At 42.7% G+C, this 25,786-nt stretch overlaps 1 protein-coding gene across 1 annotated transcript; it reads right to left on the bottom strand.

The window, feature by feature from the left end:
- Positions 1-105: 105 nt before the first annotated feature.
- Positions 106-24,682, bottom strand: LOC125299589 (monocarboxylate transporter 10-like). The gene is made up of 6 exons (XM_048250921.1): positions 24,081-24,682; positions 12,008-12,152; positions 10,333-10,747; positions 4,495-4,638; positions 4,080-4,308; positions 106-3,045 (listed from the first exon to the last, which is right to left on the bottom strand). Exons 1-6 carry the CDS (start codon positions 24,415-24,417, stop codon positions 2,819-2,821), a joined length of 1,497 nt encoding a protein of 498 aa, XP_048106878.1. The 5' UTR covers positions 24,418-24,682; the 3' UTR covers positions 106-2,818.
- Positions 24,683-25,786: the final 1,104 nt, after the last annotated feature.

Genomic DNA, 25,786 nt, shown 5'->3' with positions numbered 1-25,786 from the left:
CTGCAACACAATTCAGAATGATTTTGATATTCATTTTTTGAACAGATGGGGATGACCCAAATCTGAGATCACTTTAGCTGTTACAGGTACAGGTCTTCATATGAATTCAAGGTACTCAAGTCATTTTATTCTGGGTGATCATTTTGGGGCTTGACTCATGAATTCATACATATACAGGCTGTCATCCAAAAATATTTCAGTAAAAACCTTAAAACTAAATACTATAATTAAATGGATAAGGTACTTTGTGGTGTAGATTTATATATTGCATACATATTCAAAATACAGTTCTAATACTTTCAAAAGCAGCTGAAAATGTGTGGAGGAAGAGAATGCGCAGTTTGATTTGAATCACACAACAAAAAAACAACAGAACACCTAGATCAATTCATTTCTGTTTCTCCACTGGCTAAACAAAAGTATATGACTCAATAATTCACATTCTGAACATAACATTGAGGTCAAATACTGAAATAGTTCAGTGGGACACTAAATCAAACACAAGGGCCAGGGTAGAGACATTACATTACTTTTTTACAAACGTTTGTACTTTGCAGTTTGCCAACACTTGCATCGTGTATGGAATACAACAAACCAATATTAAAGCTGCTAAAAAAGAAAAAAACAATAAGAGGATGTCCTTTAACAAACGTCAACGTGTTAGTTTTAATGAAAAGGATAGCTGTATGAACACACCTTTAGTGGTCAACCAATCAAACCAAGCGCATCAATGAATGCTTGCACCAGGTGTGTCATAACAGATCCCTTATGAAGTAAGAAAAAAAAAAATCACATCAATTGAGGTAGACTGTATTACAAATCTGTCCTGAATTAATATCAAACCAGTATCTGAATTTGTCAATAGTTCTTTTGGAACTAAATTATTTGTAAATTACTATCACCCCAGCAGGATGAGTTATATTACCTCAATAAGTTGAGTGGAAATCAATCATGGTGATATGTTATTAATATCAGTTATAATTTTCTGGAATAAGTTTCCTTCATGTACTTTTGATAAATATATATATGTTGTATGACAAGCAAACTATTACCTTCCTTTACATTATGCACTGTATATAAAGAATCATTCAAGGGTAGAAGCTACTTTAGCAAACAAGATTATGACAACAAAATTGGCATGTGTTTTGCATATGCATAAAACAAACATAAATAGTTCTAATGTGTACAGGCAATGCAAACATTTTATTGTATGTTTGTCATTTGCAAAGCAAATCTTGGTGCTGAGATGCTGAGGGGTGTACTAATGGTTGATTAGGAAGAGTGGCTGCAAGGATCTGTTGAACTTGATCCATTGTCTGTCTGTCTATATGGCTATATACTGAATAATAGTATATGATGGCAACAGCATTTTAGATACTATTTTGTTTTACATCTGCTGAAAACTACTGTTCTAATAATTAAATAAAGGAAGGAAGATGGGAAAACAAATGGATACAATAACTGAATACATTTCATTTGTTAACTTCCTGAAATGATCACGACTAACATGTAACATTGATGTTGCATATGGTCAGTAAATACAATTTGGTAATCAGCACATATAAATGGTTGTAAATATTTGGTGTTACGCAACACAAAAGTGTGCTAGAAATCAACCGACTGTCAAGAAATTAAGTACTGACAGCACTGGCATGCAGAAGCTGAGCAAGTCATGTTGCCCACCCTCCAGCATCTTAGACATAATACGTGCAACGACACTGTCATTTGGCCCAGAATGAAGCTTTTGTGCGAGACATGCTATAGGTTTTGGTGGGAGATGAAATCTCTCAAGGCATGTTGCATGTATCAGTTATTGTGCTTCAATGTGATACAGAACGTTTAGAACTAAGATCTCCCCCAACACCATCTCTAAAAATAAAACACTTCTTTGAAGTGACAGTCTGTCTAATATTAGTCACCGATACATTCACATGGGCGAGGTCCATCGCAGCATTAATTCATTCCTGTTCCTTAAGAAAATAACATACCACTCATTCCTTAGGTAATGGCTATTCATAAAATAGACTTCATCGCCAAAATATAATAAAATTGCATGAATATTAATATGAAAAAACATTGCAAAGATATTTAAGTATATATATATTTACCTTGTCAATTTCTTTGGCTACATTTTTAAGTCAATTCAAAGCTTTTTTTTTTTTTTTTTTTGAAAAAACTAAGCATGCACTATTTCATAAAGATGACATTTAGGGATAGTAAAATTCATTAAATATAGAAACTAAACGCGAGGCTCATGCCAGTTACAGCATTATTCACCTCATACAACTCAAAGGCCAATGCTTTCAGCCAAGGATGTGCCATTTCCATGGTCAGATAAGCGCTTGTTAAACATTTAAAAAGCACCTTGGTAAAGAATGTATTTTTCCCTTGTAAAAAAATTCAAGTTTTCCTCATTTCCACCTTACAACCTCAAGGTCATTTGACAGCTGGAAGATTGATAGAAAACCACAGTCCTATGCATAGCTCACAAAGATCACATTCATATTAACAATGCACACTTCGGCTTTTTCGTTGATATGTTTTGGTGCTTAAAGACGTTTCTTTCTCCCTCAAATACACTGAGTAGGCATACACTGGTAAACACAAATCACTCATGCTTGGCACTATATAAAACCATACAGCCTTTCACTCTTAAGAATGCCCCGTGTCTATACATATACATACATATACATAATCAAACATACACATATGTATGTATGTATGTATGTATGTATGTATGTCCGTATGTATATGTATATGTATACATGTCAGTGTGTGTGTCCGTGTGTGTGATTTCTTGGCGGAACACAGACATGTGTTAGATGACAGACTCGGGCTCGGCGCTCCTCACATCTCCCTGGCCTCCGCTGCTGCTCCTGTTCTCCAGCATCTTCTGCGGACTCTCCTTGGCCTCCTTGGCCAGGCGGGCCTTACGCCGGCGCTCCACCCAGGGGATGAGGCACAGCATGGCCCCGCCGATGAGGGGGGGGATACCTGCCAGGTAGAAGGCCACGTCGTAGCTCATCAGCCGGTCCCTCAGGTAACCTGTCAGTGGGAGCATGGGGGAAGTCCACAGAGTTGATTTAAAACATAGGATATCAGAATACATGAACATCCTCCTGCCAACCCCCTCCATCATCTACAGATTCACACACACACACAAAGAGCTCTACAGCCAATTGAGTCGAGCTGATGAGCCCCATGACATGTCTCTATGAGTAGAGACAGCTTGTCTCTTTCATTTACTTATCCCTGTCATTGACGTTTCACTCAACCTATATTAAATTCCACACTGTGGAATTCCAGTGAGAAAAATAGCCCACTTGTCCAGCAGGACAGTGTTAACCGTTTGCACATGACCTGGCCTTGCTCCCTCTCACTCTGCCATGTGTCTGTGACATAGGCAAGACGTTAGCCTAATTAAACTAGCGCTCACAGGAAGAATTGCTGCCTGTGCATTCACATTCCACTGTTAACATACGCAGTGCATTTTTAGCTGTGCATATAATTGTGCTCATTACAAGCCAATGAGTAAGAATGTTGGCATGTTGTTCTCCGAGATAAGTACATCATTTCAGCTACCGAGTCATCTGGCAAACATTTGGCAATAGCTTTTCTGCTTTTCTTTAAGACACTAAACCAACTGTGAAGCTGCTAGCTTGTTACCTCAGCTATAAAGAATTTCTATTCTACAACAGTCTACCTTACTAAGCCATGGCCCGTCCTAATGAACATAAAACTCTCCCTTGCTTGCCTTGAGATTCACTGTCAGGCAACAGCCAGCAGAGGGCACTGTGAGAGCAGAATTTCTCACCTCACAACCTACCCAAGAGCACTCCAGCATACCGGGCTTGCATTAGCATTTTTCTTTGGAGCAATGTATCTAATATTTAAATATCCGGCTACTTCTTCACAGCCACCTCCCATGCAGTCAATTCAAACAATGAATTTAGTGTTTGTTGTTTAGAAGCTTTAGTAGCTAAAAGAACAAAGATCAGCAAAGCAAAGATGAGCAAGAGCATTCAGGGGTTTCCTCATGCTCCTCCATTATCAGCTAAGCCGGAGCAGGCCTAACCTACCTGCGATGGGTGGCCCTACGGTCATGGGCACGGACATCATGCCCAACAGGAAGCCGATGGCCTGGGACACGTCCTGTGGGCCGACCAGCTCGAAGGCAATGGGCGCCATGATGCAGATGAAGCAGCCATCAAACAGGCCCATGAGCAGGCACACAGCGATCAGCCCTCCGAAGACGTTGCAGAGCGGGATCATCATGGACATCAGGCCAATCACCAGGAACGACATCACCTAGGAGAGGGGGAGGGGGTATGTTAAATCACGTTTATAACCACTTCCATTTGAATTTCAGTCTAAGATCCTAAAGTCACTGGGCTGCCAACGGATCACAATCTACATACTCAGACCCACAACAGAAGCAGCTCCAGTTTCTAAATCGAAATGCAGTGGCAGCTGGAGAGAGGAACATGTCATTACCTGCAGGTACACCTTGTTGACCCCCGGCACATAGTCAGCCACCCTGCCGAAAATGAGACGACCCACAGCGGACGTGATGCCAATGCACATGAGCAGGACTTCCTTGTTGGCGTCCTTCCCAAATCGCTCCTCCACGTGTTTCATCTAGAGAGAGAGACACACATGAGCATGAGCTGAGACAAGCTAATACACACATCCTGGACTGCATCATGGGAAAACAAATGCTCACCAAACACACGTGCGCACGTACAATGACCCTGCTGTACCTGCGCACATTTAGCCTCTGAATTTTACAAATGTAAACAAACTCTGGGCTACTTTCATAACAGTGTAAATAGTGAAGAATAATCCATTGTTAATAGTGCGTTTCATTTAATTTAATTTCATGCGGTTTCTTTGAGACAGATTGAAGCTGTTAGAAAAGAACGTAGAGTAGATGAGTGCCAGTGGCACAGATAGGTTGTTGTGTGTGTGTGTGTGTGTGTGGGTTGTTCTAGTGCTGGCGAGCGTGGGTAAAGTTACATGTGTTGTGCATGTCTGTGCCTGGCCGTATCTGAGCAAAGAGGGGCCTTTTTCAGGGGCCTTACATCCTGTTCTGTTTCACACAGATGACTTTTATAGACAGGGGCTGCACCCCCTCTTTCAGCCCTGCCTGCTCTTGGGGGCGGGCTGTCATCCTACACTACTGGCCCACTGGCCCTGAGTCTATAATTCATATTTACTACCCACACCCCCATTCCTGCATTCCAACTACCCCCAAGATGCTGACGTATACCAATGGAATCCATTTGTATAGTCCAATCCTAAAAGAGGAGGAGAAAGAGAGAGAGAGAGAGAAGGGCAGAAAGGGAAGATTGCAACCCAGATGGTTCAGTTTGGGGGGCCCTTGCATTGAGAGTCCACCCCATAGTTGAGCACCAATCTGTGGGCTCCAGTGGTGGAGCAGCCCCTGCAGCCTGGAGCCGCGCCAGGCCCCTGCCTCTTGGGACTCCACTGGGCTTCCTGCTCCAGTGCTCAGAGAGCCTCTATTCCACCAGCCCCGCCAGCCACTCACAGCAAAACCCGCAAAAAAAAAAAAAAAAAAAAAAACACGGGGAGGAATGAGGAGAGTCCACAATGTTCTGATAGCCGAGCTAGCGCCTGACCGTATGTCTGCTCTCCAAGCAACCCTGAAACAGACCAGCCATTTAAGCTAAAGTGATGCTGTTCAACAAACAAAAAACACATCCAACCCAAGTGCATACACACACAACCGCCCCCCTGCTCACACACGCACACACACACATACACACACACACACACACACAGACGCATGCAGCTCTGTGGATGATTGACGCATCATTATGCAATGACACAGTCTCCATTAGTGACTCCTGGGCTTACGCTCTGCTCCATTAACTCCTGGGCTGCAAGGAAAGCACTTCATCAGGGCAGCGCAGCCTGAGCGGAGCTGCTCCTCCCCAGGGGCTCAGCACACACACAGCCCACACAAAGCACCAGATGGGCCTCGCGGCCACTCACTGACGGACGAGTGGAAAATTGGAGAGCATCACGCACTGGCACCCCGGGGTGTAAACATCGGGAAAGGTCAAAGGGCACCTGTGTGTGTGTGTGTGTGTGTCTTCAGGCCCTGCCTTACCTAAACGAGCATGATGGGTCATGGGAATACCATACCAAAGTTCTCCTTGGAACGGTGTGAAGCCTCTTCTTTAACCATGACTAAGGCAGATACAGTATGCTGGAGAGGGTCAATTCTATTATGTCTAGTAAAGAGGACATCTGACATAGGCAGATACAGTATGCTCGAGAGGGTCAATTCTATCATGTCTAGTAAAGAGAACATCTGGTAGGAATCTGGTGCAACGTAACAGGATGTGCCAGGCTGAGCTGCATCATCAGGTCCCACAATGAAATGTAATCATAATGCCTTATCACATTAGGGCCGGGGCGTGCACAATAGTTAACTGAATATCCATTCATGTAATTGCAAGGTGCCTTAAAATGCGATAGATAGATAGATAGATAGATAGATAGATAGATAGATAGATAGATAATCACTGTAATTCACAAATTCACACAAAACAGACACATAGGAAACACTGTATAAACATAGACATATTAAACTGCTATACTATCTCTTTAATGTGTAAAGAGAACACACACTTTAATGTAAGATTAGGATATAGGCAAGTTGTGCAATGATGATGTGCCTGGCAACTCAGAGGACAAGTCTTCTATCCCTGCCATCTTCCATCCCTGTAGTCTAATGCAACATTATTCCTTTTTTTTTTTAACCAAATGAAGGGCTGTGCCAAGCACAAAAGCACACTAAGTCATTAAAACCATTTTATTACACTTACTTTGAAAATGTTTTTTCATAGGCATTGTTAAAACCATATATGTTTGCTTTCATTTGGCAGTGATTTTCTTTTCAGTGAACATACAGCATAAGAGCATGTAGCCTATCCAATACTACTAATTCCTTGCTAGTATCAGACGGCTGTTAAATAAATAAATGGGCTGAACTTTGCCACTGCACTCTTGCTCTGTGAAGGAAATGAGATAATAGAGGCAAACCTTGCCTCAGCAAACTGGAGTACTGATAACAACGGCATGATGTTGTCAAAGGTGCAAAATGAATTTCATTTCTGCACTGGCAAAGAGAAGGAAGGTATTCTTACTCAACTTTCTCAAATATTCCTTCTTATCTTGAACCCATCCAATCCATGGCGGATGAAAAATCTCTGTTTAAAGTTGGCAATGTTAATAATAGCTGCTTTCAGACCTAGGAGTAAGTCTGCATGTTCTGCGGATGTCAAGCGGTTGGGCCGTACTGTATATCTGAACAACATAACCGGCCATTTGGAATTCCGTACTTAGTCGGCTCTTACACTACTGTCCTCCTAGTATTTCCGACGGACATTATGTAAATGTGCTCGTGTGTAAACGAAGCGAAGAACATACATTCTGTTCATGTGCATGTTCAACCACATTCAACCTGTTCAACCATGGAGATTCTGTTCATGTGCGTCGGTGTTGTTTACACATATAACCGCATAATGTCAGCATGTTAGCATCATATCTGAATCAACCATGCAGGTTGTCACGTGCCATGCCTCATGGCTGCTATTCAAGGCCTCTGGTGTGTTTGCATTTCTGGCTACTACCAACCAGAGCCATACTGTATAGATAGAGAGTTGAATTTTGAACACCCACTGTGTCGCAACTCCCCATCTATAAGGCTCTGCTGCTAACTACGCTTGCAACAGCGCCGCAACATCGGTCCCACGCAAACACAGTCAGGGCCCTCTGGAACGGTCAGGGGGAAGAGGTAAACAGCTGGGGTGTCTCCCACAGGCTCATGACGTTCAAGGACTGGAATGGCCTCAGTGGTGGACGCAGCACAGGCCCTTTGAAAGGGCGCTAATATAAACTAAACTGATGGAGAGAGAGAGAGCGAGTGAGGGAGGGGTGGGGGGCGCCTCTCAACTTCTCACCTCAGCTCACGTTCATTTCATGCGGCTGCGGAGTCTCTCTCTCCACAGGCTCACCGAAGCCGCTTAACTGCAATCTCCCACTGGTGTGCTTTATTAAGAGCTGCTGCTCTATAAATACGTAGCCCGGTGCCAGTATACTCTATGTGTTGGGAATGTTGCAAGAGACTTAGAATCAGAATGGCTCATTGAGAGGGATCGCAGGGGAACACAGAGGAGGAGGCAGGCAGAGCCGTGCTGTACCATGACTCAGCATACATGCAAATAGGGGAACACAGAGGAAGAGGCAGGCAGAGCCGTGCTGTACCATGACTCAGCATACATGCAAACACTGGGTTAGTTCCAATACCGCAGTTAAATGTTCTGGAGGTTCTTTAAGACTTTGAACATGAGTAGTTTCGTGCCAGAACATCCCAGAGCTCCAGTACTGCGCAACTGGATGCCTTTAGCAATCTTTCCGAGTAGAAGGAATGTGTTTTCAATGCAAGGATCACAATAACCTTATCAAAAATAAGCTCTTTCACAATGTTCTTGCTTGCCACAAACACCCTTCTTCATTTGAGACATTTCTCTGATGTTCTTAAACTCCTTCATATCTGCAGCATATCAACAGGAGAGAGAGAAAGACGTGGATCTACCTGGACTTTTGGCCTTTGCAAACTTGAACTGATAGGAGGCTAAGATAACAGGGAACAGTCTAAAAGCCAAACAGTTTTCAGGCCAGATTTCAGCTCTGCATAATTTTTCCATGTGATAACACATCTCTCTGCTCTCTCACTGCTGAATCTAGAGCTCTGACAGTCAACTGACCGTAGGCTATGGTGCTGCGTCCTTGTCTGACCAGCAGAGCTGAGAAAGCTGTTTGCACAAGGCAGACAGCCCGCTAGGGAACGGTCCATCCCTTCAATAACAGGGTCACCATGTCCAAATAAACAGTGACATCTTGAGCCACACAGCATGGCCCCAGCTCTCCTGCCTCACCACAGACAGACAGCACATCTCTTCTGAGGTGCAGCTTCAGCAAAATAAGAGGCGTTGACATCTTGTGGATGGTATGGAATACAAGAATAATACGCCATGTGTTTGTCTTACATAGTTGTGACTGTAATTGGAGCTCTCCTGCCCACAGATCATGTCTCCTCATTCATGTTTATTTTCTTTACATCAACAGAGCAGCTTGTGTGTGGAGGGTCATGTCAACTGTAAAAGGCAGCCGTGATATGTCCAATCAGATATTGGAAGCCTTTATGCATACAGTAGATGTCAGTCATGATAAAGGTCAACTTGGTGTCAGGTGACTCCGTTGAGATGGGCCTCTTGTTATGCTGCCTTTTTGACCCTCTGGTCAAACTTTAAACGTCTGCGTGTCTGTTTCTAAGATTCAAACATTCTCAAGAGCCAGTTTTGTCTGATAAGGCAAAGACCAGAGTCAAAAGCCAGTAAGGCCAAATGAAATGGAGGTAACCCTACAACAAAGACTATTTTGCCATAATGTAAACTTTCTTTATATACTCACATTTGCGTCTGAATACATTCACCGAAACTCCCAAATGTGTCAAGTTATGATACGCTAACCACATGAAAGCGTATGCTCACTAGCCACATGATCCGATCCGTGTGATACCGTAAATTATACCACACGACCTACTGAACTGGCCTTGCCCAACGTGTTCTGAGCATTTGTGCTGAGGCAGGCAGGAGAGGAGAGGAAAAAACAAGCCGTAATTTCACGAGTCTGAAGGTCGGCGGCGCGCTGCTGAGCTAGCCTGTCCGTCACACCGCCTGCAGAGGAGGCCCCGCAGCAGCGGCCACTTCCTGTTACCGCAGGGTTCCCATCACCTTCCCCCCGCACCGCACCGCGCCGCGCCACACCAATGGAATGCGCTACGCGCCGTCGTGACTGAGCTCCGGTCTCCCTGCACGCTGAGGCTCACCTCCTCTCGTGTCGCCTGACACCAGGACGAGCTGAAAAACACGTCTCAGGACCTCACTTTCACACGGCAGTTACAATCCTTCAGGTACACTGAACAGTGTGAAAAACAAGATATTTTTCACTGACCTAGGGCCAGATGGAAACGAGAGATGATGAGAAATTCTCGGACAGATCAAAACAAGCTGAATCAATACTGCTCTCTCCTTACTGCCTGTGACACTACGGAGATCTGTCCTGCAGGTTAGCCAGACACAATCCCATCTGTGAAAACTCACCCTATGTTTTTGTATAAATGTAATGGTTGGAACTGTGACAATATATGGACAGACATTTATGTACAGAAGAGAAAACACACAAAAGAAAGGAAACACACTCACACACACACAGAGACACACGCACGCACACACTTACCAGGTGAACATAAGGCACAAAGTAGCCATAGAGGGCTGCAGGGATCCCGAAGGCCCAAATGCGGTAGCCCAGCGACTTCCAGATGTTGACGTTGAAGACCTTTTTGATGCCGCTCTTCTTGCCACTGGGCGTGGGCGGCAGCAGGGGCCTGTAGGTGAAGCCGGCCAGCATGAGGAGGAACATGAAGATGCTGAGCAGGCGCAGCGTGTTGTGCAGGCCCACGCGCTCCAGCAGCACCTTTAGCAGGAAGGGCAGTGTGATGGTGAACACGCTGCTGCCCGCCGTCACGATGCCGTTGACCAGGCCCAGGCGCTTCTTGAAGTAGTGGCCCAGGATGACCAGGCTGGGCTGGTAGGCGAACGAGCAGCCGCAGGCGAACACGATGCCGTAGGTGAAGTACATGGGCCCCAGGGACCTGAGAATGACGAGACAGTGGTGTTTTTAGGAGGGTGTTTGTTTTAGTATATCTGCAACATGGTTGTGTTTTAGGAAATGTGACAATGGCACTGTGTCTTGACGAACAAGGCCTAAGCAGTTCCAAAACATTTGAACAATGTGCCCGACATCTGATCACAAGGCCTAAGCAGTTCCAAAACATCTGAACAATGTGCCCGACATCTGATCACAAAATCACGCCGAATGTGGACTGGACATGCCCTAAATGTCTTTAAGCTTTGTGCCCCCTGACCAAGCATTTCAGGTCTCCAAGATAAAGCCCATTCTAATTATTAAAGACCGGTTGAACAAGAGCAATTCCCCAAACATTCCGTTTCCTGCTACATTGCTTAATACACCTTACTGTATGATAAACTTGCATAACACCCTATGCTTGTTGGTGCCCCCACCCAATCCCAATCCTCCCCCACCTTTTTTATGCAGCCCTTGCCACTTAATCTACTAAACCCCTCTTCTACTGCACTCTTTACCCCCATTAATGCACAAATAGGCTGACACCAGACATAATTTCACTGCATTTCTTACTTCCAGTAACTATATGCATGTGACAATAAACTTCCTTGTATCCTTGTATCCTTGCTGGATTCAGTGGAAAGACTTCTGGTGTAACAAGATGGTGAAATAACGTGACCAATGAAACAGAAACGTCTCTAGATAGAAGCCTGAGCACATATCTGGTGTTTGTGGACATTTATGGCTGTGGATTTAGGGGTGAGCCACAGGATTGAGATTTCACCCAAATGAGCTCAGCTACTGAATCTCACCCAGCACAACAACAGCACATAAATGAATGATAAAAAAGTTCAAATCCACTGTAAAATAAAACGCTCCGTGGGAATGATGGCTTAACTGATGAGCTGTGGGAGGATTGTGTGTCTGATCTGATTACTTTTAATGGATGTGGTTTGTGGTTGTGTGTGAAGCCTGAACACTCGCTCTTCCAAATGAGTTGGCAGCCGGCTCAGCTGCACACCCACGGTACCACAGGAACAGTGTGTGGCCTGAACAGATGCACGCCTCAGAGGTCCACACCTGACAATTTGGGCATTTCACCGAAATCGTCCTATACTTACGGTGAACAACTAACCAAATGTTTTTGGCACAAAACAGGGTTTGCATAACATTTGCCTGAAGTCATATGGCAGGAATTCTAACCTGGAGAAACCAGCGATACACAAGAAACACATCCATCTTTCTGGGTGGGAGTGGGGGCACTTACGTGACAAAGGAACTGGCCAGCAGTCCAACCAAGGCCACAGCTGCACCTCCTATGGCTGTTATCCTGCAGCCCAGCATGTCTGTGACCACGCTGACGATGGGGGAGCAGAAGAAGATCATCCCCATGGAGAGGGAGCCCACCCATGCTGCACACACACACACACACACACACACACGGAAGATATGTTGATGTTTTATTAGACAAAAAGCTTAGGCAACATCACACAAGTACATGAGGATGCATGCATAAGGAGGTAATGCGATCAATTATTGCAGATGGTGTTTTTTCCCCCAAGTCCCCACCAAGCCTTCGCTATATCACGCCAAAGGGTCGAGCTATCAAAAGGCAGAACATTTCCTGTCAGTGTTTACTTGTTAAATTTACATGAATGGGTCTGCCTTGCCCTTTGGACTGGACTCCAGCTTAACGGGTGAAGGTTGACTCTTTGAAAGCCCAGTGGATAAAAGGTTGTGAAGGCAAGGCCTAACAGGATATGCAAACATTAGTACGTATATGTCACAAGCCCCTATATATCAACAAGAAATCTGTTTGAAAGTGAACGCATGGAATGGGCAAACAAAACTGGGCCTCAGAGATCTACCAAGCACCGCATATTGATCGCCTGATGAATGTAACACACTGACCCAATCAAAAACGCACATGTGCAGGATCAAACCTTAAATCAACAAGGATCAATAACACCAAGAAAATAAGCCTCAAAAACACCTACGCAGGTCAAACTGAAAAAAAATATGGCCTCAGGGTTAGCTCTCTGTGTCCAGCAGTTGTTTTTCTGCACAGCCATGTCCAGCAGCTCAGTTCTCCCTTCCCAGCAGGTCCAGGGAGGACTCCAGTGTTCAGCAAGACCCAGACAGAGAGGGATCACCACTTGGAAATAAACAAGCTGCGTGACGTCTGATAAATATTGTTTCCGGCTTTTCTTCGGACCGCCACGAAAGGCAAACAGCTGACGTTTGGATCAGAAAAACAAGAATCTGTGGGGTGTGCACAGCACACGGCAAACCATTGTGCAAGACTGCAAGGGGTTAAAAGGTGGCCTTTGCCCGGCAATAGTACAGGGAAGGAGTGCCAAAATGAAGAAATGTTTCTTTTTTTTTCTTTAAATGGCAAGACACAGAGACAGGTAGTGAGGGTAGAAACACACAGTCTGTCTGCTCACATCACGTTGTTTTTTTTCCTGCTGCACTGTCAAGTTTGCAGGCTGGCTGAAGCCCCAAAGAGGGAAACGTAACTGCTGCTTCTCTGGCGAAACTGATGAGTTCAAGAGTTTTTTTGGTTTCATCTCTCTCCTAAGAGGAAATCACATTCCTTTCTGAGACAGCATTGTCTTGTGATGTGTGATGTGTGACCATTACTGCATCAGGATACCTAGATAATAACTGAAACTGAAGAGACGACTTGACCTTTTGACTTGTTTATCAAGTTATGCGGAGAGGAAACGACCTTGCACAGGCACAGGAACATAGAGATAATCAGGCGCTAGTACAAGGGCAGTTGGGGTGAAGGGTGCTCCAAGAATAAACTCGACCCATTGACTTCCATGAAATATAAACAATACCGACGTCCGTAAACAATAGCATATAAACACAATATTAACCTCAAACTCTTGACTTCTATTTACATCCCCATTTACGTTACATTTTTCCTTGAGTACCAATTAAGTGACAACAGGGAAAACTATTTTGTAACTGGAGTCGTGAACCCATTCAAATTCACAGTGGGATGTTCTCAAGTGGCTGAAAGGACACAATGACCTCCCAAACGGAGCCGGATATTACTGTTACATTTTCATCTGTTGGCCAATCCACAACTAAATGCATCTGAACAAGCCCTTCAGAAGTCCAGACTGAGAATGCAATTTCAGGCTGGTGACTTTTGCCGTTACGTCCAATGGAGATTCCCCGCGCCTCCCCCCAGGGGCTAGTCTGTCACTGACGGCACCGGCTGAGATGAAAATCTTCCCAAATTCACCTCATAACCTCGTGTTCTCCCTGTCTGAACCCAATAACCCTCCGTCTTGGCCAGACTAATGTCAGAACTACCCTGCTACTCCCCCACACTGGGAGAATTAGCTCAAAACAAATGTCCAGGTATCCGTCTGTTTCACTCCACTTAGTACAGGGTATTAAGGTATGACAGACATTAAAGATACTTTATCTCTGTTTAGGCAAACAGGATACTTGATTATCTTTGTTTAGGCAAACAGGATACTTGATTATCATAATGTTCTACATTTTAAAGATGCCTTTGTTAAAAAACAGATCAACTGCCTCTTTAAAGATCCTTCAATATAACATTTTCAAATGTGTCCTAACTCAAGCACTAGATGATGGTGAAATGATGGCGGAAAGTTCATATGAGTGGGATGATGGATGGCAATGTGGATGTTAAAGTGACCATCTGATAGTAGCCTATATCATACTTTGAAGAGATTATTCATTTGTTTCAGGTTTATTTCATGCCTATGCCTATAACCGGCCTGTTTGTTCATGCTGCTGGCTTTAGTTAGGTGCAAAACTGCCTTTGGGACTTCTTACACTCAGAGCATTAAAAAAAAAAACACTCCTTCGTGCCTGGTTTACGGAAACTTAGAGCACGAGAGGTTGTTCCTTAACCAGGTGCAACCCATCCTGTGCTCTGACTTCCTGAAGCACCACAAATAGGAGGCCACTTGTCCACGTCCAAACACATGACGGAAGGTGGCAAAGCCCTGATGGAGGCGATAGTAGCAGTTCCACTTCCCTTTTCCTCAACTCGGTGTGGGCCCATTTGGGAAACACAGGCCATCTAGAAAAATAACCATGACCCCAGGGATAGCCTCATGACTTCAGAAGGTGGTATCTGTTAGTATACAGAATGGCTTTTATGTAAAAAGCTTTTAGTTGCAGGCAAGTGAAAATAAGTTTTCTAGAAAACCTAGGAACACCAGCCAAACATGTTAGAATAGTTCCACACAAAGGTGTTATATGTTATTACAAACCTCCAAAACTGCCAAAGGGCTAAATAAACTCATTTTAGACGTCAGAGTACCCATCTGAAACAGTCCACACCACATCTCTTTTGACTGTTAGACTGTAAAATATGTCACAGCTCATAGAAAAGTTTATGGGTCACTGGGTTAGCACAGCATGTTCAATGCCGGCCAGACTCTTGTCTACACGTACAGTCCTCTACACACGGAACTTTGTAACGTTTAAGTTGTTTGCATACAGTACACTTGTGTAACTTGCTTGACATGACATGGAGTGATGACATATGTAAATGAGATGGACCCAGGCATCCATGAGTCTGTTTGGGATGCGTAGACATATCATGTGATTATGGCTTGGTAGGAGCAGTGCTACTTTTAAATGCCATCTGCTTTGGTCACAGAGTGGACCTCGAATGTCTTCTCCAAAGTGTTGTTGGTATATCGTTCAATCAGATTCTGTTTTTAGAGGGGAAAATACTCTGGTTACTTTCTTTGTGTTTAGATAAATCTGTAGTCTTCTGTTAGTTTTATTGGGGAACATTTTTAAAGTAAATGTGCACAGCCATGTGCATGTGCACAGCCATGTGCATGTGCTCTTCCCAAGATCTCATTTTCACACACTTGTGCCAGAAACTCGCAGTTAACCTCCAGTCATGGTTCCAGTATAGTATAACTGCCCTTTCAGAGGTACAAGTAGGTCATAACCTGTACAACAAACTAACACGTGTAAATACAGAATCCTTCTCACGGCCTCCAGCATGAACAGCTTCATTGTGCTAGTTGTGCAATCAATCGATCAAGAGTTGCCTAGAAATGTACATTATAGCAAGGAATTAGGCTGAACTGCGCCCCAGGAGCCTCGGAAGTCTACCAATGAAGTGTGGAGATACATTGAGCCTCGTAAATGGGTGTAAAACAGTGATTTATTTGCATGGCTAGCCCGATGCCGAAGCACCACTACTGAAAAAGCTGTTGGTAGCATCGGCTAACTAGCGCCAGATTTGAGTGCAGGGGACAAGTCGATATGGGCTATGAGACATACGTTCACACTCGGTATCATGTTTCAATACACTTTAGGTCAATATCACACCGGAATTATCCTTTAAAGCATTCAACTTCTGTATTGATTTTGCACACTTTGTATTCATTCTCTAAAACCACTTTAAATTAGACATTCAAAGCCAACAACTCCCAAAGACATCCTATAAGTAAATTCAGCAAATGGTACAGGAATCGATATGGGAATCGATAAGGAATCGCATTGATAAGCAGACTCGACAATGGCATCGATATCGATCATTTCTTAACGATGCCCATCCCTAGCCATGTGTGGCTGGCCTGGCCTGGCCTGCTGTGGTGAGTGAAACCCGGTGCAGTGGGCAGCGGCTCCACCAGCTCAGGCATAGCTATTCCTGTCTCTTGCTGTTCATAAGGCCTCTGACTTTCGCCGCGCACTGGCTCAGTTTGATCTGGGGAGGCTAAGCTGCTCTATGCTGACAAACTGGCCCGTGGCCAGCCCCTCCCGCCGTGAACACAGGCCGCTGGTCTGTCTCGTGCCAGACGGGGGTGCAGTCAACTCAGGACAGGGTCCTCTCTGGCTTTATTGGGGGGGAAATAATCAATTAGCCAGCAAAAGCCTTTCCCTTGCTAGTGCATTGTTTCAGCTCCCAACAGCTTCAGTTATTACAAACCCAATTGCATACACCAGTCTATTTTTAGATTATATACATTTCTTTCTTTATAAATTTGTAATGTATAATCGTCAGATTATACAACCTAAGTAGCGATATAATTAATTAAAATGCAAAAATGTATTATGGAGGAAATCCAGGGGCGATGTGTTGTAAGATGTTGAGCTTATGCCCACCCCCCCACCCCCAGAAATGTAGACAGGCAGACATGTTCAAACAACTTCAGGAGCATTACACCATCTCATGAAGAGAAACAGAGAGAAAACATTTGACAGCAAACTTTCAATGTGATAACCTAAATAAGCAGCCCTTTGACAGCAAAAATGGCAAATTATTCAACTGAAAATGCCACAAGAAATTCCAAGAGGTGCACATTTTACGAGAAGGGGCCAGATTTGTAAATTCTTCTAAAGGTTCCCTCCATTTTACCTCGAAGACCGGACCCACATGAAAAGTGGCTGCCAACCTTATACAGTACAATTCTGCTTGAGCTAGTTGGTGTTACACTGAACCAATTATGACCCAGCAGACTCCTGGTGCCAGCCCTGCTCTCACTCTCTCTCCATCTTGGCACAGGGCGCCAGCACACCCTGGTGCAACCCTGTGATGTCAAGCATTAAAAAGGAGCCCAAATCATGCCATTACTGCAGCCCTCCTGACCTGCACTTGCGTAAATGATTAGGGCCAGTCGCGTTTAATCCCCTGGGCCCCATGCGCGGAGCTGGTGCACTGTTCACATCTGGCCCTCGCAACTCAGACGCCAACGCTGGAGGCTCACAGCTGGAAGGCATAACTGTGACATTTTTCCTATAGGAGGATTTGGTGGGAGTGAAAATTGCTGAATGGAAATTGCTGAGGCTAGGATTTGGGCAAAAAGTTAACACAGCTATCCATGAAGCTGGGCATGATGCATGCTGCTATAGAACGGGAAAGTATAACTGCTGAACTTGTAGATCATTTCGACAAAAAAATAATGGCATTATTACCTCCGCCAAGAGTTATATTTTCATCCGTATGTTGGATGGTTGATTTGTTCACAGTTTTCATGAAACTTGGTGGAAATGTGTAGCATGGGCCACTGTGACTCTGGCAGCCTCATTAGAAAAAACTAAAGTATATTCATTATATATTACATAAAATGTGTGCGCGCCCAAAACCGTAACCCCAGTTCTCTGATAGAGTGAATTTTCAATTTTCATTCTGCGAATGTTCACTGAAGGGTGTGGGAAGGTTCGCTATGAACATTCCCCTAATGTAATTCAAGAAAATATTTTTAATGTTCCTGGAACGTTTGATCAAATACAGTTCAGGGCGCGTTTGTAGAACGTTCTTTGAACTACATTCAAAACTGAACACGAGGAGCTAATAAGGACATTTTTATAACGTCTTTTATATAGTCTTTTAAATATTTATATATTTTGTTCCACATTTTCTCTGAAGAAAATTTGGACAACTTCTCATAAGTGGTTACACTCATTTAGGCACATTGTATAGCCTATGCATCATGTGCGATCATTTGTCGACTGTATGTCTCCAAGGTAGCAGACATCAGTCATTTCAAATTGTTAATTTTATTTGGTTTCTGAAAGTCCATTAGGCCTTCCACATTTTATGGTTGTGTGTCTACTTCATAGTTTAGGCCTAATAATCATCAACGAATATAAAACAGTTTAGGCCTAATAATTCATCAATGAATATAAAACTAGTGTGCTCACACTAATGATTTTAAAACCCAAACTAAGAATAATATAGGCTACTTAAGGCAACAAACTAAATCTTGCTATATGCATGCTTGGAAGCACATAAAGCTAGAGATGATAGACCCATTGTGCCGATTGCACACTGTAGGTATATCATTATTGTGCATTGTCACTATAGGTACCTCAAGGGAACGGTTATAGAACGTTTGTTAAAGGTTTCAAAAATATAACCTTAATAGAACCTTCAGGGAACTGAATGAGTTGTGGGCTCAAGCCTGTGAGCAGGGCTGAGCCGCGTGGGAAACGGAACGCAGGCTACATTGTTGCCATGTCCTGGATTGGGTGTGAAGTTTAGGGAAGTGACTGTGATGGCAGCTAGCTGGTACATAGCTATGCAGTATGTATGCTGTGTAAACCTTCCTACTGCCCCCTTAAAGACATGTGCTACTGACAGAACTAGCATTCATAGCCTATTGGTGTCAGAAATTAGCCTGTCTAAGCCTCATATTTGTGGCGGCCCACTACAGTATCAACATTGACCACCACACAATGTTTTTCCAGGTTGTACTAAATTGTGCTTAAATCTGGTTCATCATAACCACACTACGCTAATTTGTTAAAAACTGTTGAATTCAAGTTAATTCTGCAAACCTACCCCCACAAATAGAATTCAGTTCAGGAAACACTGGAAATCATAGACTGTGGCGAAACACTGGTAATACTGAGTATCGCCCCATACTAGCATTGTTAAAGTCATCCAGTCCCACAGAAGGCCATTGGTTTCCATGAAACCATGGGCTGATGTTAACAGTATGAATCGGAGAGCAAACAGATTGGTGCGTAAGGCTATGCCATTTTCCCCACGTGCAACTCTGAGTTAGCGTGTTTACTCTCTCCTTTATCTTCCAACAACCTTCACCTGAACTCCGTGTCAAGCTAACATGAGACAGAGATCAAAAGCTCTGTTAACCATTAACAGCAGTCTGCTTTGGGGTTATCAACTAATTTGGACAGCAGCGATTCACGTTTCTGTTCACAGAAATCCACCGTGAATAAATATTGTCAGAACTGTGACTCGAGGTCAAAGGACAATGTACTTACAATGTTACAATTTAGACAAAATGTTGATAAACATCATTAACATTGAAAACATTGCTCGTTACAAATTTCTGATTTGCTGGAATACCCTTGGATCGTTGGATACCTTGGTTGATATCAGTTAATCATCCTATACTTCTACATCCTCTTTAAGGTGTCCTGAAAAATACTGCTTACTGAAGTGGAAGGCCATCGTTTAGTTCAAGTTGTTCCTCTAACTGGTTAACTGGTTGATCTCGTAGTAAGAATGCAAAAACACTGACAAATAAGTCCCCTCAACAGTGTTCTCAAAATTGTGTGTCTCGAATTCAGCCTGCATGACCCAATCAGTTTCTTGTGTAATGATTAAGACATCCGTTTGGGGTTGGGGCATATTCAATTTCAATTTCAATTTCATTTCAATTTTCGATTTAATTTCACTTATAGAGCGCCAAAACATTACACATGTCTCATGGCGCTTTACAGAGTGTTAAACATTCACAGAGAGCCCATGAGTAACAGGGGCGAGAGAAAAAAAAGATAGAAAAGATGTAAAAAAATATGTAAAAAATATGCACATGCAGACATGATTATGCAAACTCATTTGAGTCATTGTCTTGCATCCACTTCTGTTATTTTACACATGCAGCCTCTGCTTTTGTGATGACGTGAGCAATATGACACAATTCCAGCATATCTTTATTTAAAGACCCATTTCATCTGTGATGGTTCATAGCTTGAGGATTTTGGCTCAAAAATGTTTTGAACATCTAGCTATAGCGGTATTAATATAAATAAATACACACACAAAATTGACCACTGAATTATTCACCAAATACAGTTAAACACAAGGCCTTGAATAACCCCTAGAATAGCCTCGCCTGGCAGTCCTTAAAAGGACCAAACCCCAGGGCAGCTACAGCTGTTGGAGGTCTCTTGGAGGTCGGAGGCAAGGGTGCGGGTGTGATCTCCTTTGAACACCACCCCAATGGCTCATGTTGTGATTGGTCAATAATACGTGTGGCCAGCAGGGATATCTATCTCAGTGCTGGCATAGACTCGGGCACAAGCTGTACCTTGGACGGGGGAGGAGGGTATTGTCGTATAAAACCTCAGTGAACACACACAAGACGATTGGGTCATCATCACATTGCATTACAGAATCACCAGAGTTTGTCAATATTGTCAATATTGATTTGGCTATAGAATAGTGACTTTTCATTTAGGAAGTGCTCATTGCTCACGTTTGTGTTAGATGACTGATCAGTCAGAAGACTGTGTTGACACAGCTACAGAGATTTAATCACAGCAAGCTTACTAATATTGTGCATTGAACATTGTTCAAATCATCTTAAAACTAAATGACATCTTCATTTGCGGTCATGCTTCAAATTTACTACTCCTCAACCTTTCCAACCTAACGCCTTTTGCGGTCTTCACATAGCCTTTAACACTGGATTAGCTTGTAATAATTTGTTTATCCTTCTCAGTGAGCAGGCTGAATAGGCTTCTAGAAGCATTCATTCTGCTCACACTGGGAGGTCCAAGTCTGAAGGTTGTAAGTTGTAAGAATCCACCCTGACCAACTGGATTAAATGAGGTCTTTGGTGAATGGCATGATTAGCACACAGTTGCAAAAAGAATAGCTGTCTCTTGACACAACACAATCAGACCACCCTACTTGCATAACATTTAATGATGCTGAGCAAGACAGAGACCCAGGCACAGAAACCCTTGAGGTGGCACACGACACTGAAAAGCATAGGGTGAAATATTTGTCTGGAAAAATATTACATTTCCTTCATCTTTAAAGAATAAAAAATAATCCACATATTTATACAGTTTAGTGTGACTAAAATAACACTAATATGCCTACACATCTTATTTCACACAAGTTTTTAGGTTGTTGCTTTTGCATTACTGCCACATGTTTTGCTTTTCACTCTATTTTTTCTATCATATGTCACCAGCCCTGGGGAAATACTGGGCACCATCTGTAGTTTGTTGATAAACAGGGCTGTGTCCTTGCCCAATTTTTAGATGAGATTTTAATTGACACCCTTTATTAACAGACTGCATTCCATTATCAAATTAGACATACCTCTGCTACATGTGAAGGTAGAACTGCAAACTATTAAGGCACATTCTTATTTGATCCAGATGTCTACAGCTCCAAGAAGTAAATGGTCATCTTAAAATACTGTTGTATTTTAACTATACTGTTGTATAGTTCTGACAAGACTAAGCAACTTGTGGTTAGGTTTACTTCTGCACAACACAGTTCAAATATAGCCCTCAAGACATCTAGCCAAATTTATCATATAAGCTATACCAAAGGAGGAAGGAGAAACAGAAAAATGATCCAATAAAATAAATTTCGGTCTCTGGTGTCTAGGTTGAACCACATGGCTCCCCCACTTCCCTGCTCACTCCCTAACAGGAAACACTGACACAGGCTACTACATTACATTACATTACATACTAGATGCAGTGCAAACTGCCTTCACATTTATGAGGCATTTGTTGTTATTGTAGTAACCTTGTAAAAGTCCAAAAGTTCAGTACATTCGCTTTCCTTGGATTATTTTTAATGCAATCATAACAAAGCCACTGTAAGACTGTACCATTAAATCCATATTTTTATATACATGCAGTCACTTTGGGTGACGAAGCTGTTTGAGCAACAGGTCACATTTCATCCAAAATGTTTGTGGATGTTTCATTTACTGTATCTGCATCTTATCTGCATTGTGGATGTTTCATTTATCTCATATTCCCAAGAAATTAATGGCAGAAACTCTTTAAGCGCAGCCACAGTTCAGCAACTTTATTTAGAATACTTAGAATAGCTTGGCCTCTCAGCAGGGTACGACTCCTAACGTAGCCTAGACCAGGAAAGTATTAACTTGGGCCTAAATCTGGCAGTAACTACTATCTGTAGGCTTCCTAGTGCTGGCCTCACAGCCAGTTTCAAATAATGGACTATTAGGTTAGCCAATTATCAATATCTGAGCAATTTACAGATGATCAAGTTAAATCCATTCAGTGTTGTGTTCTGCATTGTGATAAACAAACTGCCTATTCATACAGGGATTTGGGTGATTAAGGCCCCCAATCATCCTTAATCGACACTAGTCAACATTATCAGTGTTTCCTGTCTGTGAGATGTAGGCTGTTACCAAACCAAAAGATTTTAAAATAATCTGCAACTAATCATGAAGTTTAAAAAAAAAAACTTCTTTAGGACCTTCACATGACAGATTAAGATCATCCAACACTAATCATCAACCAGTATCTCCAACAATTATTTAGACTAAAGGATTTGCCATTGTATCAGTCTTATGACGTATGACTTTTCATATGACTTTTCCTGAGAACATCAATTCACTTTGTTAAGAGTCATTCACTCTGCGACCTACTCCATCCCATTCTCCATCCACATCTCATAAAGAGCAACCTTGACTGTCTCAACAGGTGGCTGGAAACGTAACAGCACAAGCTAAATGATTCATGTGGTGAAAGGCCAAGACAAGAGGGAAATTCACAAGGTACAACACCTCAGTGAGTGCTAAACACTCATCAGTTCTCATCATCCTGTTCAGTTTTTACTACAAAGTACTCACTTTGTAACTCGTGTAAGTGATGCAAGACGAATCAATCAGTAAATTCAGAGGGGGTATTTCACTATCCACACATGGTACCTAACATGATATGTTGATGAGTTAGACTAGATGCCTTGATGTTTACAAACAAACCTAGCTTCACTTCTGGGAAGCACAAAAACAGAATTCTTATCAAATGGCTAATATTTACATGGTACTTTGTACATAAATGTGTTGCATTTGTATTCATATCACTGCATGAGTTTGAACTTTACAGTAGCCTGTTCGTTTTGATTAATTTATTTAAAAATCTTCTTACCTAACATGTTCTGACATGAGCAATGTTTAGTGCAATCTGAAGTAGCTTCTTAAAGTACAAGCGAAAGTGAGTTCCTGACAAACAAGCGGAGTTCCTTGTGCACATTTAATTGAAAATGAGATATTTCTCACCAGATCAACAACGTTATGGCCATGCAGTATCACTCTTGGAAGTATCACGTTTAATTACAGTCAACTGTGGTTTGCTAAGGAAGTATCTATGCATGCATGCATGAATGAATGAATGAATGAATGAATTCCAGACATGCATTTCGTGTCTATGAAGTAATTCCCTCAGTTGCGCATTTTAACATCCGCTTCCCTCAGTCTGAGAGTAAATTTTAGCTAACTAGCCAAAGCTGACAATGTGAATGCTTTCCTTACTGATATGATTTTTAAGTGTTATGCTTAGCGTTATATCCAGCTATCTTCCCTTCATAATTATTAATCTCAGTGGAGTGTGTTATTTGAAATTCCAAATCAAGATAAAACGAACATGTGAAGTTGGTAGTACAGCCATACCAGCTAACATTCTTCCTTCAGTTAGCGCACACGTGGGCAAGACTGGCAAGTACAGTAGAGTGGGCTCGGTTCTATTATGATGGGTTGTTCATTCATATGCTATAGGAAGTCAGACACTAACTTGTCTTCAATGTTAATATTAAGTGAATATTGTGACGTGAGACAACTTACAAGTTTTGAATTGAAGGTCTTTGTCGTCCGGTGATCCGAACTCTTGCAGCAGGTACACAAACAAGATGCCAAAAGCGTTCTGGATGCCGAATACTGATCCATTGCACCACATAGCCGCCAACATGACAACCCATCCCCATCCTCCCTCCGGCGGCTCAAACTCTTTCTCGGCAACGGTTTCGGACCCTTTCTCTGTTATGGCTTTGCTGTCCCCGTTCTCCTTCATCTCTGCAGGTACATTGAGGGGTTTCGTCTCTGTCTTTCCGTCAGCTTCATCAGTCACAATGTTCGTATTTGCGCCAGCTTCGTTTTCTATCATGTTTTTGCCTTCTGTCATGCCTCCAATGAATAAAAATACGCCGCTGGAAAGAGTCCGTTCAGCTGGTCACCGTCCTCGTTGATTTCTCAAATTCTCACCAGTGAAATTGAGGCTGCGATTTGTTGCTTGCGTTGCTTGCGTTCTCTGTCGCTGTTTCTCTTCTCTTCACATAAACTCGGTAGCTTTTATTAAAATCGAAACGGGCGTTACACTGTCATTTCAATGTGCTGATGCAATAATTTCAAAAGTAACGTTAGAGGAAGCCCATTGCAATGTAAGCAACTGTGACAGCAGGGCAGTACAGTATTAATAGGTACCTCTAATGGGCGGGGCAAGAATAGACAGAGTTCTGTCGCTGATTGGACACGTGTGTCCATCCTAAATTGTAGAGCCTGGTGAAAAGCACCCGGCCTTTTAAGTAATTTTGTTGAATGACAACGTTTAACACTCGATTTCATACGCTTTTTTTAAATCTAAAATTAAGTGGTCATTTATGTCGCATTGTCCCCTCATGATAGTATTCAGCATGGATTTACCTGATTGATTGCATTTGGAAGACATAAGACGAGCTCTGTATAACACTTAAATATGTGTGGTAAAGGGCATTGGTGTAGAAAATATGACCAATTGCACATTTTTTGTATGATTTCAGTAGATCATTAGAGGGCAGATCTTCCAAAATAGTCCCAGAGCCATAGATAGACTCTAGTTCCAGTGACGTACGCCATCTAGTGGTTCACAGAAAATCTAGAGAAGGAAATGTCAGTATCCATCACTTTCTTCCCAAACCCAGGTGACATGGAAATAAATTGGTTGTGTGGGGGTAAACTAGCTGAAAAAAATTAGATAGATGTTCTAAAGCGACAAGAAATATGATTTGTTGAAAAATAACCATAGGCCTACTTCTTCCAAGAAATACATTTCTTCCAGCGGAATGGTTGGTAAGCAGCAACTCTAACTTTCGTATCATTTTGTAATGCGATCAGCATGAAGGGCACTGTTGCAGTGTATCCTACCTATGATACAATAGCTTCGACGATTCAGCTAATCTATTATCTATATTCAACTATATTAAGTTACCAATCTGATTCAACCTCTTTTTTCAACCCAGTCCCCTCACCCCACCCCCATGTCACCCTAGGGGTTTGTAAAATCCTGAGTATTTAGATGGAACAAAACTTTACTATAGTTGGTAGTGAGAGGAAGGGCGAAGAGGGAGTATGCATATTATGTCTATGGGAGGATGGGCCTTTCTCAGAAATAATGACCATATGCATCCGGTTTCGCTTTGTGATTTGGTATTTGCAAATTCCATGGTAGGCTACCCTTTAGCCTACTAGTAAATGATGACTAAGTGAAAGCAAAGTCCTTTTAGGCAAGTCCCTCC

Source organism: Alosa alosa, chromosome 8 (genome assembly GCF_017589495.1).
Source record: "Alosa alosa isolate M-15738 ecotype Scorff River chromosome 8, AALO_Geno_1.1, whole genome shotgun sequence".
Classification (NCBI taxonomy): domain Eukaryota; kingdom Metazoa; phylum Chordata; class Actinopteri; order Clupeiformes; family Clupeidae; genus Alosa; species Alosa alosa.
Note: the sequence above shows the minus strand (reverse complement) of the source record. Positions and strands in the feature narration are given on the sequence as shown.

Bases quoted from the DNA above. Each gene is read 5' to 3' on its own strand.
- LOC125299589 (XM_048250921.1), bottom strand. From the start codon at position 24,417: ATGACAGAAGGCAAAAACATGATAGAAAACGAAGCTGGCGCAAATACG. The intron at 10,748-12,007 runs GTAAGTGCCCCC...CGTCATTCTCAG, and splicing joins CTGGCCAGTTCCTTTGTCAC to GTCCCTGGGGCCCATGTACT. The intron at 3,046-4,079 runs GTAGGTTAGGCC...TCCCACTGACAG, and splicing joins CGTAGGGCCACCCATCGCAG to GTTACCTGAGGGACCGGCTG.